The sequence below is a fragment of the Nyctereutes procyonoides genome, unplaced genomic scaffold, assembly GCF_905146905.1.
Source record: "Nyctereutes procyonoides isolate TBG_1078 unplaced genomic scaffold, NYPRO_anot_genome, whole genome shotgun sequence".
NCBI lineage: Eukaryota > Metazoa > Chordata > Mammalia > Carnivora > Canidae > Nyctereutes > Nyctereutes procyonoides.
Genome location: NW_026575024.1, coordinates 45844284 through 45860362, shown reverse-complemented (window position 1 = coordinate 45860362; position 16079 = coordinate 45844284). Strand labels below are relative to the sequence as shown.

The 16079-nt window shown below is 37.0% G+C and overlaps 1 protein-coding gene across 1 annotated transcript in view; it reads right to left on the bottom strand.

Annotated features, from left to right (window-relative positions):
* Positions 1–261: 261 nt before the first annotated feature.
* The window catches only part of XRN2 (5'-3' exoribonuclease 2), a 93964-nt gene continuing 78146 nt past the window's right edge, over positions 262–16079 (bottom strand). Inside the window, exons 28-30 of the mRNA XM_055299885.1 lie at positions 8217–8280; positions 3144–3282; positions 262–803 (exon numbers count right to left, since the gene is read on the bottom strand). Coding sequence (XP_055155860.1) covers positions 738–803; positions 3144–3282; positions 8217–8280 — 269 coding nt within the window. The 3' untranslated portion in view covers positions 262–737. The remainder of the gene's footprint in view (positions 804–3143; positions 3283–8216; positions 8281–16079) is intronic.

Here is a 16079-nt window from a genome sequence, read left to right as displayed (position 1 = left end):
CTGTAGCACAAGTCTATATGAAATTTATAAAATGTAAATAACTTATTCTTACAGAATTGATTATATAGTTAGCCAAATCAGCAGCTGACATACTAATTAACAGAGGAGTTCGTTGGGCTGTCTTGCTTCTTCATTGATCTTCTTCTGACACCTAATTGTGGAAATGAACTGTTTTCTGAAAAAGTGACTTTAAAAAACCCTCATATGACTAAGATTTTCAATGTTAAAATGCTTTAAGAGAAGAAGGACACAAGAGACCAGTTTAATTTTTTTTTTTTTACTAAAGTCCAGAAATTTCCATAAGACAAGAACATTAATGAAATGTTTCCAAGAAATACTGAATAATATATGCTCTAGTTGGCTGAGGGTTCCAGCTCAAGAGTTCACACTTAATTCTTGTGCGTTAAAAATCAGCATGGATCTTAGATGATCTAGAATACACTGTGTTTTAAAATCCACAGCTGGTTTGATTTTAACCATAATGAAAAACCAGTATTCCTATTCCATCAAATGTGTTTTTACAAACAATAATAAATTCAGATCCACTGTATTATGCAACACACATCTTTGGAAAGCAACATGAACAGTGAGATCAGGTCAGTAGAAATATACACAGTTAAAAGAAATACACAAAGTATTGTAGTTTTATTAAAAACTACTACTTGAGAAAGAAATCTTTCCACAAATAGCATAAAATTGTAGAACGATGAAAGGATTTGGGAAAGCTTTACAAAAGCCTAATTCCAACTGTATCTTCCTGAGGGTGGTGGCAATGGGTATTTCCTTCCTTCTCTGGGATATCCCTGAAAATAAGCACAAGCAAGAGTTTATTTTCTGGATTAACACACCCTGCAAAGAAATAAATTAATTTTACATCTCTCTGGAAAAACACACCATATAGAAGCTAAATATGTCTTAAAAGTACATCACATGGAAGGTCTCTCACAAGTAGGTGCTGTAGGCCCTCACTTTTTATACAAAGCTCGCTGCCCAAAGCAGCCATAAACCGGCCCTTAAGAAACTCCTTAAAATGCACACAAATGAATTATATAGTTAAGTGCTCTGTGTGAAAGACTAGTGTTCTCAATCTTCTCTGCCATCCCTGGCAGTAATACAAATCACACTGTGGTAAGATGCCCACATCATCTTTAGACATATTACACTTAGAAAAGTCATTTTTGCTTCACCTAGGCAAGAGCTTGCTGAAGTCAGTTGAGGCCTAATGAACCATTAATTTTAGAGATTTTTTTTTTTTTTTTTGGTTTGCTTAGGTATAAATAGAAGAGCATTGAGTACAGATTATTATTACATAACATTCATAATAGGCTTACAAATAAGATAACCTTTCCAGGCCTCTAGGATTCTGAAATAGGCTCTCACTCCACAGTCCACCCCCATAGTGTCATTCAGTAGTTCAAATTATAACGAGTATAGAACCTCAAAGCCTTTTTTTAGTCACAGAAACTTCACTAAATATAGTGAAGTCATAATTACATTGTTTTTTAACAATGAACTTTTGCAACAGTGCTTCAAAACCTGTGATTTAATAATAGGCATCTCTGTGAAAAAGACTGAGAAAAAGAAACGTGTTTCCTAAAGATCGTAAAAGAATGACAAATTTGCCAATTGGTTTCTGTCTTCTAAGTGAATAATGATTTTATTGCTGTAACAGCAGAGAGTTCCTTACAGGGAAGACCTTCTCTGAAGGAGATGAAAAACAGGATGCACTGGGCTCAGAAAGGCTGGACAGCCAGGTCCCAGCTCTGCTGCCCAAGTGCAGGCGCCTCAGGGTTGCGGGTTTATGACTTAGTAAATGAGGTGATTGGACTAAAGATTCTCCAGGGTTTCTTCTAATTTTAAGTATGTCCCTCTTTCAAAAATATTCATTATGTTGACTGCCTACTATCATCCATTGACTCCACAGCATAAAGTCTCAAACTATTGATAAGATTTTAGGACATCTGGCACTGCCAGTAATTTAAAGTAAAATGCTATGAACAGATTTTAAAGAATTGTAACAAAATTCTCAAAAGACAATTAAAATGATTATTTTCTTGTGAAGTGAAGAGTCTAATAAGAATATACATAAAGAAGTGTAAAAAAAAAAACCCCAGATCTTCCTAAGCTATCAAAAGAGAGGTCTTATACAAAGGGACACATGGCAAGAACCTGCATAAGAAAACTAATATTCAAAGCACTACAAAAGGCAACCAGGTAAGCAATTTTAAAACCACTTCACAGCACCGCAGGTGCTAAACTCCATGAACACCACACACAATACATCACAGCATTCTGCCCCTGTTCTGTGGCAGGGATTTGATTGCACAGCATGTAAATACTGGCCAGGGTGTCAAATGGCTGGGGGACAAACACACCAAGGCAAGTAGAACTCTGGCTTAAATTCTGCTAAAACTGGATACTTTATAGAGAAAGAAATGAAGCTTACACATACCAAATAAATTTGTCTAGGAATTATTATAGTCAATGTACAGCTATTTAAATTTAGCTAAAAAGGATTTTTTTTTTTCCGTGAAAAGTAGTATCACAGATGAATCAAGACAGGAGACTTCTAATTCTTCTTCTTTTTTTAAATATTTAATTTATTTATTCATGAGAGACACAGAGAGAGATGCAGAGACATAGGCAGAGGGAGAAGCAGGCTCCATGCAGGGAGCCCAATGTGAGATGCGATTCCAGGACCCCAGAATCACGCCCCAAGCCAAAGGCAGACGCCTAACCGCCAAGCCACTCAAATATACCCCAGCCACTCATCCTAGACTTCTAAGATGAATAAAGGTAACAGCTGAACGGGTAGATTCTTACTTTCAGCTTATAGAAAATTATCATCTATTATGAAATCTAGTTTCTACTAAAACAAAGAATACCACTCTTAAAGGATAAAAATGTATTTTCTGGCAAATGACTCTATCTGTGCTAAATATCACTGATTGCTGCTACTCATTGGGTAGTGGCGCTGGAAAATCTTAAGCATCTTCAGGGTATAAAAGATGTAGTAAGGCAGATACTTACTCTATACACATTTTTATCCAGAAATGTTTTTAAGAAAATATGGTGTCCCAAGAGGCATGGCTAAGTATCAAGTGAGTAGCATGCTTTTCATCCCATAGCCCACACTGTATCACCTGTCTCCCTCCACGATCATCACGTCTGGGTGGATACCCGCCGGGTCCAGCTAGCATCTGGTATTGGTTTGGCTGGAAGGCTGCATTCTGGGTTTGGAGCATCCGGTTCCATGGCAGCAGAGGTTCAGCCCCAACGCCTCTGTGGAGAAGTATTATATCTGCGTTATATATCAAACTTGTTACATAGCTCAGTCTCAAACTGGCTGGCATCACCTCCAACTCTTAGGACCATCCAATTTGCCTGCATTTGTCAAATGGGACAGATAGCATCAGAGTGACCTTTATGCTCATATTTGATGTTATCTCACATGTTTCATAAAATATCAGCAATTTTACAAGAGGGATCTACATTCAATTGAGTCAGAAAGGTAGGACTTAACATATTTTATTCACTTTGAACTGTGAAATTTCCTTTTTGGTCACTTAAAAGATTTGGACCCAAGATCATCATGTTGGTTATATTTAAGATGCTATCCAAAGAGTAAACATATATAAGACAGGAAAATGGGCTTTATTTTTAAAAATGTCTAGACTCGTTCTTGGAATCCATTCTTTCTAGTTAATTGCAGGTTGCAAATGAATTCTTACTGCTCAGAATTTTGAATCTAGGGTAGGGGACTTGGCTGTTTTTTCCCATCCATTATTCTGCTCAATATGTCAGAAGGTCTGATCGGGAGGAAACCTTTTCAAGTTCTATTGATGCAGCTTTCAATTGACCATGGTGACCTAGCAACATGAGCACTAATTGGCATGGGCTGACTGGCATTTGGTATACAGTTTACATGGGAACACAGATTCAACAGCTATTATAACCCAGTTTGCCAGCCTGGATTACTAGTCAAAAGAAATGTTGTAATTGTCTTCAAGTGCCTATTTTAACTTTGCAGATACAAAGCAACAGGTATGATGTATTAAATCATAATGTAAAACTGTCACATAAACAATGTAGTCAAGATATACCTTCTAAAGGCAATCACCATTCAATACACAATTTTCTCAAGGCATTTTCCTCATCTTCTATTTTATAAAATAGTCACTATAAAGAATAAATACAAGCAAACTTTTCTGATATATTTTAATACTAGATGCTTTGGGGCCATTACAGATTTTAGGAGAAATTATAGAACTTTAAAATTGCTAAAGCACTGAATAGTATTAACTATAACAACACAGGTGTATGAATTTCATTTCCCAGGTATTGTAGGGAACAGCTTGATGTTGGGCTCACTGGGTAATGCATTCTTCTCATAGCTATTCAAACCTGAATCCATCCTCTCTACCCTCCCACTCCCCTAGCCTTCATTTGGAGCTTGCCCCTTTATTTTAGCAAGAGTGTCTCATCTCTTTAACAAAACCAGTTACGCAGAGAAATAGGAATGTTCTCTTCCGGTCTCTGCACAAGTGAGGGGTTAATGTTTTGTACTGTAACCAAAGAGGTTACACGGCTCATCAAAACTGGGCCGTTAATGGAAAACTCATAAGCCAAAAATGCAATTCACATTGTGTTAACTGTAATCAATTTTTATTTTCAATTCTGCGATGATCAAACTCACTCAACTGAGCTTATGGAAAATCTGCTGGTATGGATGATATATATATTATAAATGCAATTTTACATTATTTTATATTCTAAAAATAGGTTAGAAACAAAGCCACAATTTAAAAACACAAAGTCCTCTTTTTGTTAGAAATAATTACTTAAAAATGTTTTTAACTAAGATAATTTTTATAAAAACAATTTAATTGAAATTAAATAGAAAAAATGCTAATAGGGACAAGTACTATCCCCTTTTGCTTTTTACTGGCAGAGTACCATCTTTTCCACAAGTTCACCATATTTCTATACTATTAATTTGCAAATAGTTACAATTTGTCTTCAAAAATATACTTTAAGCCAGGTATGAAGTACTGAGGTTGACACATTTTAACTTCTTGAAATTAGTAGCTTACCTATTGAGGCAACTATACACGCATTTTTTTTTTAACACTATTGTCAACATTGTTTGTTTTTTTTTTTTTTAATTTTAATTCCAGTATAGTTAACACACAGTGTTGTATTAGTTTTAGGTGTACAATATAGTGAGATTCAACAATTCCATACATCACTTGGTGCTCATTATGACAAGTGAGTGCCTTAATCCCCATCACTTCTTTCACCCATCCTCCACCTGCCTCCCTTCTGGTAATCAGCAGTTTGTCCTCTATACTTATGTCTGTTTTTTGGTTTTTGTCTACGGCAACAATATTCTTAAGTTTCTAAAGTTCTGTTTTAGAAAGTAGTGGGCATTGTGAAGTAACTACTACCAATTTGGATATTTTAACTTTATATATATGGCAGTTCTTAAAGATGTTCCATGACTAACTAAGCTTTATGGCACTAAGTTAAAAACTAAATGGCCACCTTGGATAAGGCCAGAAAGAGAAGCAAGCCCCCACTGGCAAGAATTATATGGTAAACAGGGCAGTACTCAAATGCTGTTTATCATTTACTCAGTTCACAGTGGCTTGTCTCTGTGTGGGAAGGTGAGGACAGGTGTGTCTGTTTTATTATTTTTTAAAAATATATTTTATTTATTTAAAAGAGAAAAATAGAGCATGGGGGGTGGTGGATGGGGTCGAGAGAAATCCCAAGCAGACTCTCTGCTGAGCTCGGAGTCCTACCCAGGCTCAGTGCCAACTAAGATCATGACCTGAGCTGAAATCGAGTCAGATGCTTAACCTACTGAGCCACCCAGGAGCCCTGTTGTATTTTTAAGTGAAATGAACATATGGATTACAGATAATATCTCAAAGTAGGAAACAGTGTATTTCAGGGAAAAAAAAAAAGTACACTCAACATTTTCTTTTCTAGTAGGGTTCTCAACCAAACACAGCAGCAGACCAAGTACTGAACTAATAATAAGGATCAGTAAACTGGCCCCAGTAAGAATTCTACTACTTACTAGTGACATCTTAGCAAAGTCAAAGTGACTACCAGTTTGTATTTTCTCCTCTACACCTTGTGCAGTCAGAATGGTTAGGTGCACTTCTCAGTCTGTGTATCTGTTAAGAGGCTAATGAACAAGTTTAGGATAGCTGGATTCAAACTTTGTTTTATTTATGAATAAATGGTATGTTTCTTAAATGACCACAGTCTAAGAATTCTCTTAGGCTCACATTTAACTTTGGTTTTAAGGTATGATTTCAACTTTCTGACTAAAATTAAACCAAAAATGAATGCCTCACAAACCTTGTCCCTAACCTGCTGAGTTCACAGAGGCAGTCAGGAATAGTACAAGTACTTGGCAAGGGCAGAAGAACAAAAACCCAATGGAAATCAAGATAACGGTGATGATCATAGGAAATATCTTAGTATGTAGAGGGAAGGAAAGCTGCTGGGAATGTAGAAAGTGCCTCTGAAGTGGAAGGAGAACCTTTACTTCCTCTAATTCCCTACAGCTTTGCTCTAATATTATGCTCAGGTAAGTGTTCTGATGAGTGAAGTTTGTTCAAGGGAAAGCTTAATAAGAAATGGTACAAAAGATTAATATATGCAAATTGCCAGACTGCTGTGTGCCTAAGTTTCCTCATCAGTAAAAACAACATCTACTTCTGAGGGTTGCTAGGAGGATAAATGAAGTCATGTTTCTAAAGGCATGTTTGCCCACAGGGCTGACACTCTGTAGGCAGACTGGAATGTGAGTGATTATTAACAATACAGGAAAGAAGCAAGCAACAAAGTAGGGAAACTGAAAATCAAACTCAACAAACTTGATGCAGAAAGACAGTTATTGAAAATGAGATTAGTTCCAATGTGATAATTTGTAATTTAAGAAAAATTTACCCCTTACTCCTTTCTTAATTTGTTTGAAAATGTTCCTATCCTAAGGATGTGGAAGCAGTGCACGTGGTGTGCTCAGAGCACTTATACTGAGTACAAAACAAATACAGGCATTGTATCAGTCATCTTAAATTTAAAAAGCAGTCTGCACTAAGCAGTTGATACTATTAATAAACAATTGAGTAACATGATTTCTTTTATCTTCTTGAAGAAAATCATAAAATTAAGTTTGGGATCTCACATAAAGTATTCTTTTTTTTTTCACATAAAGTATTCTTAAAAGGGGAGCAACGTTTATAACTCTGTTCATAACACTTTTATTCACTTCAGATGTGAAAAGATCGGATTGCTAAAACGGTAAAGGCAGGGGGAACAAAACAGATTAGAATCGCGAAGGCAAAGAGGGAAGCCTTACTATGAGTTAATTGGGTTTCAGCATTTACTGATGCTGGCAAACCAGCATAAAACGAAAGATCTGAAAGTTGCCCTGTAAAAAATTATTCTATAGATGTTAATATAATTATTCATAACATGCCTAGCTGTCTTGTCATGTAGAGACCACCTGACTTAGGAGAGCATACAACTTATCAATGGAAGAACACAAGTCAAACATCCCTCGTTATTAAACCATGTCACACTCTTCCTAGTCCCCAGTACTTATTAGACTGCAGATCCCATAATCCTCTTCTGAGTCCCTTCTGCGTTTAATTCAGCTCAGTCTTAAGTAGTTAAAGAAACTGTTTTCAGTGGCAACTAATAACTACTGACCTACAGTGACACTGCCCTACAATAGGCTTGTCAGCGCTGAAAAAGTTGTACCAAAGAAGCTGATTAGGACTTCAAGAGGTTTGTAGCAAGAATCAATGGTTGGTCTGTACTAACGCTGTGGTGTTCGCACAGAAATGATAAAAGTGGAACACCATTAGTTATGCCTCATTAAGCTGCACAAGTCTTCTAAAAAGAAATTTGTTTAGCCTGACCAAAACCTAATACAATTTTAAGCTCTCTCTGCTGCATTTTTCAGGGTACCTTAAAACATTCAATAAAATAAAGGCCAAGGACCAAGGAAAGTGGGAAAGTATATAAATAGGAGTCTTTTAATTCAGTGTGTTAGGCATCTATTTTCCTAAAGGACAAGCACAACAGAAACTGCTTAGAGGGAAGAAAGTACATTTCAAACCATGGAGAGAAAGCTCAAACCTCAAATGTAAATGTGCAAAAATATTTAGAAGTCATGTTTGCTTTAATATTACCTGTCAAACCTTTGCTGCTGGAAAAGGGGAGGAGGACCCCGCCAGGAATCCTGGGGCCTCATATCTGGAAAATAAAGAGAAAGGTTAACAGATTTTAAGAAGTAATCGTAACTATAAAAATCCTAGAAGAGGCATGGACAGTAATTTGACATAGGAAGTAACTTTTTTCTACATAGTTCTCCCGAGGAAAGGGAAACAAAAGCAAAAATAAATTAGGACCACATCAAAATAAAAAGTTTCTGCAGAGTGAAGGAAACAATCAAAACTAAAAGAAAACCTACAGAATGGGACAAGATCTTTGCAAATGACTTACCTGATAGTTAGTATCCAAAATACATAAAGAACTGATACAACTCAACACCAAAAACACTCCACAATCCAATTAAGAGGTAATCAGTATTCGGCTTACCCATATATTTTTATGATTATAAATTTTTGGAAAAAAAAGTATGAGACAGAATACAAACCAAGTAACTGGTTAGCATAATTACAGAAACTGCAAATGTAAAAAGACACAAAATCAAAAGGGTCAGTAAATTTATTATTATTTTTTCTTTGATAATGAAACATAGTTTTAGGAGTCTTAGTCATTAAACTTGCACATTTCTCTCACTGCCTATGTATGTGTGCATAAGTATGTAAAGGTATCTATTTTTCACATTTTTATAAACACGGTGCAGAAGAAAGGGATTTCAGGTTTTTTTCCATAAATACAAACAGAGTGAATAGTATCTTTAACAGAAATCCTGAGAATGTCCTCCTAAGCACAAAAACTGGAAGGAACCCTGGCTTACCTAGCTATATAACAAAATGGGGTGTATACATCTCTCCAACACATGCCACAAAGATGCAAATAAAGGGACCACCCACTTTTCTACTGTTTTCTGAGAGTCAGACCTCCTCCCCTAACACAAAGCTGAACTGGCAACATCTGACTCCAAGAAACAATTAAATGGCTGCTATTCCCGCACGTGAATGAGTTGAAAGGAGCAGCCCCAAACACCGGTCAGGCGGGCGTTCAGCAGCTCAGCAGGTCGTGTTACCAACTGCCACTCCGCTAGTCTCCAGGCTTGCAGTCACCTTGGCCACCCTTCAGCAGGGTCCATGTGTGACCTAATTAAAACAGTTGGTTCCAGGAGTTGTCTAATGAGTTCACTGTGTGAGGACAGTAACCTCCTCCAGACTCCCGAGACCCAAGGACAACAAGGCTTACCATAATGTATTCAGGCTCACATTTTAATGGAAACACAAACTAGAAACATGCTTTTCAAAATTACTTTCTTAAAGGAAGAAGAAATGAAAGCTTATCTCTGGCTAGGAACCAAAAAAATGCAATCTGGGCTTACTTAAAATAAATAAATAAAAGGGGGGATGGGGAAGAAAAGTGGAATTGTGTTTATTTTTTTAAAAGATTATTTATTTATTCATAGAAACAGAGAGACAGAGAGAGAGGCAGAGACACAGGCAGAGGGAGAAGTTGGCACCATGCAGAGAGCCTGACATGGGACTGGATCCAGGGTCTCCAGGATCACACCCTAGGCTGCAGGCGGCGCCACCAGGGCTGCCCTGGAATTGTGTTTAAAAGAAAACCCCACAAAGGAGAATATGGAACAAGCAGAGGATCCAGCTGTTCACATGATTCCAGTGTCAACAACTCACTACTACTGTTCTGGGTTCCTCCCACCTTGACAAGGCTGACAAATGCCACCTAAAGACAGTTTCATAAAATGACAATGACCCTTGGCCAGGGCAGGAGTGGGGGAACAACCATAGCCCACTGTCCCTCAGCCAGCATGAAGTGTCCAGCAGCCAAACCCACGACAGATGCTTCTCTTGGAAAAGAGCAGGAAGCCTTCACCACCATTACTTTCATGTAGAAATGCATTCTGAATGGAAAGGTGGCACCTATTCTTAAAAGCCAGACTAGTAGTAGTCAAACTGAGGAACACTGCTGAGGAGTTTTCATGGTGGTCATTAAATATTCCAAACCTGAATGGGAATGCACAAGGCTTATGACCACACAACCCACAGTAAACAGGCCCAGAATAGCTTCTTAATCCTTATTACGGACCTCGGAGGTCTGTAGGAAATCATGAGAGGTAAAATTAGAAATTCCTACAAAAACAGTAATCATCATCTGTGTGGTTTATTCCTAGGGAAAAACATGAGACACACTTGCCTCAACACATATGATTTTCAACATATCACCATTTATGAGAAAGCAATCTGCTGAAAGTAAAATCAAGCTCCCGGCCACTTTTTCTGATCATTACTTTGTTAATTAAACTTGGAAGTCCACTGGTCTATTAAGATATTGTACACAAGTTAGTTCTGTGAGAACTGATTAAAATGTTAGCAGAAGTGTATTTTATTTTAGTGTCTTACATACTCAAAATTAGCTAATATAACAAAAGTCAATGGATTTCTCTTGGAACCCTGTCTAGCTCTGTATTTCACATGTCCCAGAATCACTGTAGTCACCCTTTTTATCATGAAGACTCAATTACATGATTCTGGTTTCATGGTGGCTCTTTTTATATGATATTATCACAGAATTCAAACTCTTCATGGTACTTAGAGAAGCTTCCACACAGGTCCCTGATAAATTTAAAACTGAATGAAGTATTAGGCACTTGGATGGCTCATTTGGTTAAGTGGCTGCTTTCAGCTCAGGTCATAATCCCAGGGTCCTGGGATGGAGCCCTACATCGGGCTCCCTGCTCAGTGAGGAGTCTGTTTCTCCCTTTGCCACCCACACTTGCTCGTGCTCACTCTCAAATAAATAAAATCCTTAAAATTGAGCAAAGATTAATAACAAGGTACATTGACATCAAAAAAACCTTCAGAAGTGCTCATCCTAATGGTTCATAAAACATAAAGACAGAAAAAAATCTTGTATATTTTCTCCTAGAAACAGTCAGTACAAATGGAGGAAAGTTACCATCATCAGGAATACATATTCGATGGAGTAAATATGCTACATGTTAGATTAAGCACAACAATATTTCTAAGTGGAACTGGAATGTAGAGTTCTTTAAGTACAAATACTTTCTTTGGAGAGAAGGAATCCTTCTCAGTAGTCTAACCATATACCTGTAAGTGCCTAGATGAATGGCAAAGTTCCTATTTCCATCATTTTTAGTATGCCATATACTTCCTATTCTATTTCACTTTTACTATTTCTCACTTCCAGAACAACTGCTTTCACATAAACTTAGCACATGCAAAAAACTATAGATTTTGTTAAAACTTAAGCAAATTTCCTAGGATGTAAGAACTCTGTCATACAATTACTAAAGTATCTCCTGCTTTCAACCCATAAAAGAAAAATAAAAAGGATCAAATAAAACCTTCAAGGCTACTTTTAAACAAATCTCTTCATGTGGCTCTGAGAAATATATATGAACCTTAAGTATTCATAAAGCAGAAATATTTCCTGGCTGATAAGTAATGAAGTAGAAGGTAAAACAAACTTATTATCATTCATTTGTATGGCTCTAACAGAAGATCCATTGAGAGGGAGAAAAAAAAACTCTGAGGTAGTGAATTGCACTTCAGAAAGGTACCAGTGAGAGAAAAAAAAATGACAGTTAATTTTTTCCTTTGGTCTTTAAAAAAACTTATCGGTTTTCTAAAGCTCTAAGGCCATATAAACCAAGGCTTCACCAACAGCTCTTCAAGTGACAATTTATCTAATCAGCATGGCAATCACAGGAAAGATTCCATGTTTACTGATTGCACTAATCAAAAATCACTTTTCAAATGTGGCTAATTGACAAGTTTACTAAATGAAATGAAGAGAAGTGACATATTGGGTTCTCTGGGTTGCAGAAATGAAATGCTTTATTCACACAGAGTACTCAAGGCTGCACTTGACTCCAACAAGTTATCAGTACCTGGACAAATATTCATCAGGCAAAAACTGACAAAGACAAATCAAAAACCAACAGTGAGAAACACAGTAGTTTGACCAAATAGCCCGTCTTGAGTGTTATTTTGTACCACATGAAGAAAATAGCTATGAAGAAAATATCTATTTTTCTAAAACATTTTCTGAGTTTTCTAAAACATTCAGAAAAATTAAATGGCTTAGATCTCAATTTCACTATAACTATTTCTGACCAAATTTCACAGTTCAAGATTCTATAAAAAAGAAAGCTGATCTTTTAACATTTATTTAATGCTTTCCTACTGTGCTAGGCACCATTTCCAGGGCTTAATAACTTAAACTCCTTTATTATGGATATTCTGTGAGCAGGTATGAAATTGGAAAGCTGACAAAAACCTGCCTGAGGTTACAGGGCACTTAAGCAGCAGAGTGAAATCCAGGAGCTATGTTCTCTTAACTATTCTATGCTATTCTACTCCAAGGTCTACATGACCTTGTGAACTGTTGGAGTAGTAGCTGTTGGTGGAGGTGACTCTCCAGGTTATTTCCAGATGATCAGAAGAGAACCCTACCATAACCAGGAGGCTCAGAAGCTTAAGGTTTCAAGAAGGCAGGATTGGGGATTTAAAAACTACTTTCAATATTCCAAAAGTATAGAATTAACATTATTCCATGCATCTAATTTAGACAGGAAGGAAAAACAAACGTACTTATTATTAACATATGCATTTTGGTTACCATCTTGACACACACAGATTCATGAGGAGAAAATAAAAAAATCTTGGTTAAAACATCTGAAATCAGTGTTTTTGTCTGTTTGCTCATTTGTTTTAAAGTAATCTGTATATCCAATGGGGGGCTTGAATTCACAATCCCAAGATCAAGAGCTGCATGCTTTCCCGACTGAGCCAGCCAGGTGCCCAGAAATTGCTGTTCTTTTTATTTTATTTATTTTTTAAAAGATTTTATTTATTCATGAAAGACACAGAGAGGCAGAGACATAGGCAGAGGGAAAAGCAGCTCCCCTCGGGGAGCCTGATGCAACACTCAATCCCAGGACCCCAGAATCCCGACCTGAGCCAAAGGAAGACACTCAACCACTGAGTCACCCAGTGCTGTTCTTTTTAAAAAGATGGGATGCCTGGGTAGCTCAGGTCATGATCTCAGCTCCTGGGATGGAGCCCCTCATAGGGCTCTCTGCTCAGTAGGGAGTCTACTTCTCCCTCTAACTATTCCTCTATGTGTGCTCTCTCTCTCTCAAGTAAATGTATAAAATCTTTTTTTTTTTTTAAAGACTTTATTTATTCATTCATGAGACACACAGAGAGAGGCAGAGACACAGGCAGAGGGAGAAGCAGGCTCCATGCAGGGAGCCTGACGTGGGACTCGATCCCAGGTCCCCAGGATCAGGCCCTAGGCTGAAGGTGGCACTAAACCGCTGAGCCACCTGGGCTGCCCCAAATATATAAAATCTTAAAAAACAAAAAACAAAACAAAAAAAACAACCTACCCTAAAAGATTTAGTATTCAAAAGAAAACATAAAGGATCAAATAAAAATTAGGATAGAGAGAGAAAGAGATGGACAGCTGAATAAACTGGCTGACAGGTCAGCAGCAATTAGTTCTGTCTGCATAAATATGAAATCTAGAGGTTATAACAGACCATGAAATAAATATGCTAGAAAAGTGATAATGGTAAACTAAAGAAAACAAAAACAAATATGATGAACTATGTATAAAGACTACTGAAGCAAACATCACAGAATATGGGATTTCCGTTCCTGATAGTAGGCAGCATTTGTCTGGGCTTATCATATCCTACAATGATCATTCTAGAGTAGACCAATTATTTATTCAACCCACCTACAAAGGTATCCGGGAATAACTTGGCTTCCTTTGAGGAAATGACATGGCTGCCTTTGAGGAAGTCTACCTTGACAACCCCAAGCTTTTCTAGGTTCTCATAACCAAGGGCAAGTAAAAGTGATTAACTTATCCAAATCCTTCTTGAACTTTTACAGTTCTGGCTTTTGCTCAGAGGATTACCAATTTTCACTCTCTAACCCTCTCTTCTCTGTTGAGCAAGAATCAGACCCATATTACTAACTGCCGGCAGATGACTGCAAGGTCTTCAGGCACAAAAATCAGTCTCAGCATATTCTTCCAGATTCCTTTGCCATTCTGGGTTTCCAAATTCTCATTAGTCACCCAGGTGTCCACAGTGCACACCTGAGCCTCATCTTCTCTCCTTCACATAACATATTCAATTATCCAGTCCTTCAGATGCCCCTCTCCAATCTTCTCCACTTTGAATCCACTTTGCCACAGATCAGTTCAGACCTTTATTATCCCTAATGAGAACCACCACCGAGTCTTCTGTAACCAATAGAGTTGTGGTTTTAGAAAGGAGATGTAACTGTGCACTTTTCTATTTAGAAAGTTTTATTAATTTTTTAGAAAGATTTCAATATATTTTTTTTAATTTTATTTATTTATGATAGTCACAGAGAGAGAGAGAGAGAGGCAGAGACACAGGCAGAGAGAGAAGCAGGCTCCATGCACCGGGAGCCCGATGTGGGATTCGATCCCGGGTCTCCAGGATCGCGCCCTGGGCCAAAGGCAGGCGCCAAACTGCTGCGCCACCCAGGGATCCCCTAAAAAGATTTTATTAGTAAGAGACACACAGAGAGACACAGGCAGAGGGAGAAGCAGGCTCCATGCAGGGAGCCTGATGTGGGACTCAATCCCAAGCCCCCAGGATCACACCCCAGGCTGAAGACGGCTGCGCTAAACCGCTGAGCCACCCAGGCTGCCCAGAACAGGGAATTTATTAAGGAAAAACAGGTTAGTAAAAAATATGATTGAAGCAGCAGTTTTAAAAATTATACCTTAAAACAAAGATATGTTATTCACTGCTTATCAAATTAGGAAGAACTTCTAAAAAATGATAATAGTTGGTATTGGTGGGAGTTGAGATATTAGAAATTCTCATCTGCTATCAGAAGTGTAAATTCCTATATTTTATATGGTGATATTCACCAAAAGTATACAATTTGTAGGAATTTAGCCTCAGTTAAATTAAGAAAGAAATCTATTTTAAAGGATTAAGAAAAGCATATATGCTTAAAAAATTAAGCAATATACTTCTAAAACAAAATGGAATTCAAAAATATTACAAAGTGAATGATAATATATGATGTAAAATGAAATATAAATAAAACTAAAATGATCGGAGAGAAATTGTTAGCACTCAAGTGCATGTATTAGATAAGACTGAAAATAAATTACCTAAGTCTCCACCTCAAAAAAATTATAAAAAGGATGGCAATTTAATCCCAAAGACTCTAGAAGGGAATAATGAAGACAAAAGGAGAAATCAAAAGCCAAAAAATGTAAGGTGACAAAACAAACAACAAAGCTGTTAGTTCAGTGAAAAAAAGGAAAAAAAAAAAAAAAACCCCAAACACCTCAAGTAATAAAGTTAATGGATGCCTAGCTGGCTCAGTCAGTATAGCTTGATTCTTGATCTTGGGGCTATGGGCTTTGAGCCCTCTAAATTAGGGGTAGAGATTACTTTTAAAAAATATGTATTAAAAAATGGTAATAAAATAAAATTAAATGGGCCCTGGTTACAATAATCGAGAAAAAGCAGCAATACTGTATACATTACCAATACAACAAATTAGTTTTTAAAGTTTTACAGTTATTAAAAAGACACTAAGAATATATCACAATATTAAGAGAATTCTGGCAATGAATTTGAAATTTTAGAATAAATGGACAAATTCCTACAAAAATAAGGGGAAATTACCAAAGCCAACACAAGAAGTAACAAAACACCAGAATAACCTATATCTACTTAATTTGAATCTATAATTTAAAATCTTCTCATGAAGAAACTGCAAGGCCCGTACGGCTTTATGGCTTTACCACTGAATTCTATGGGATTAAGACATGACAATGATCTTATTGTA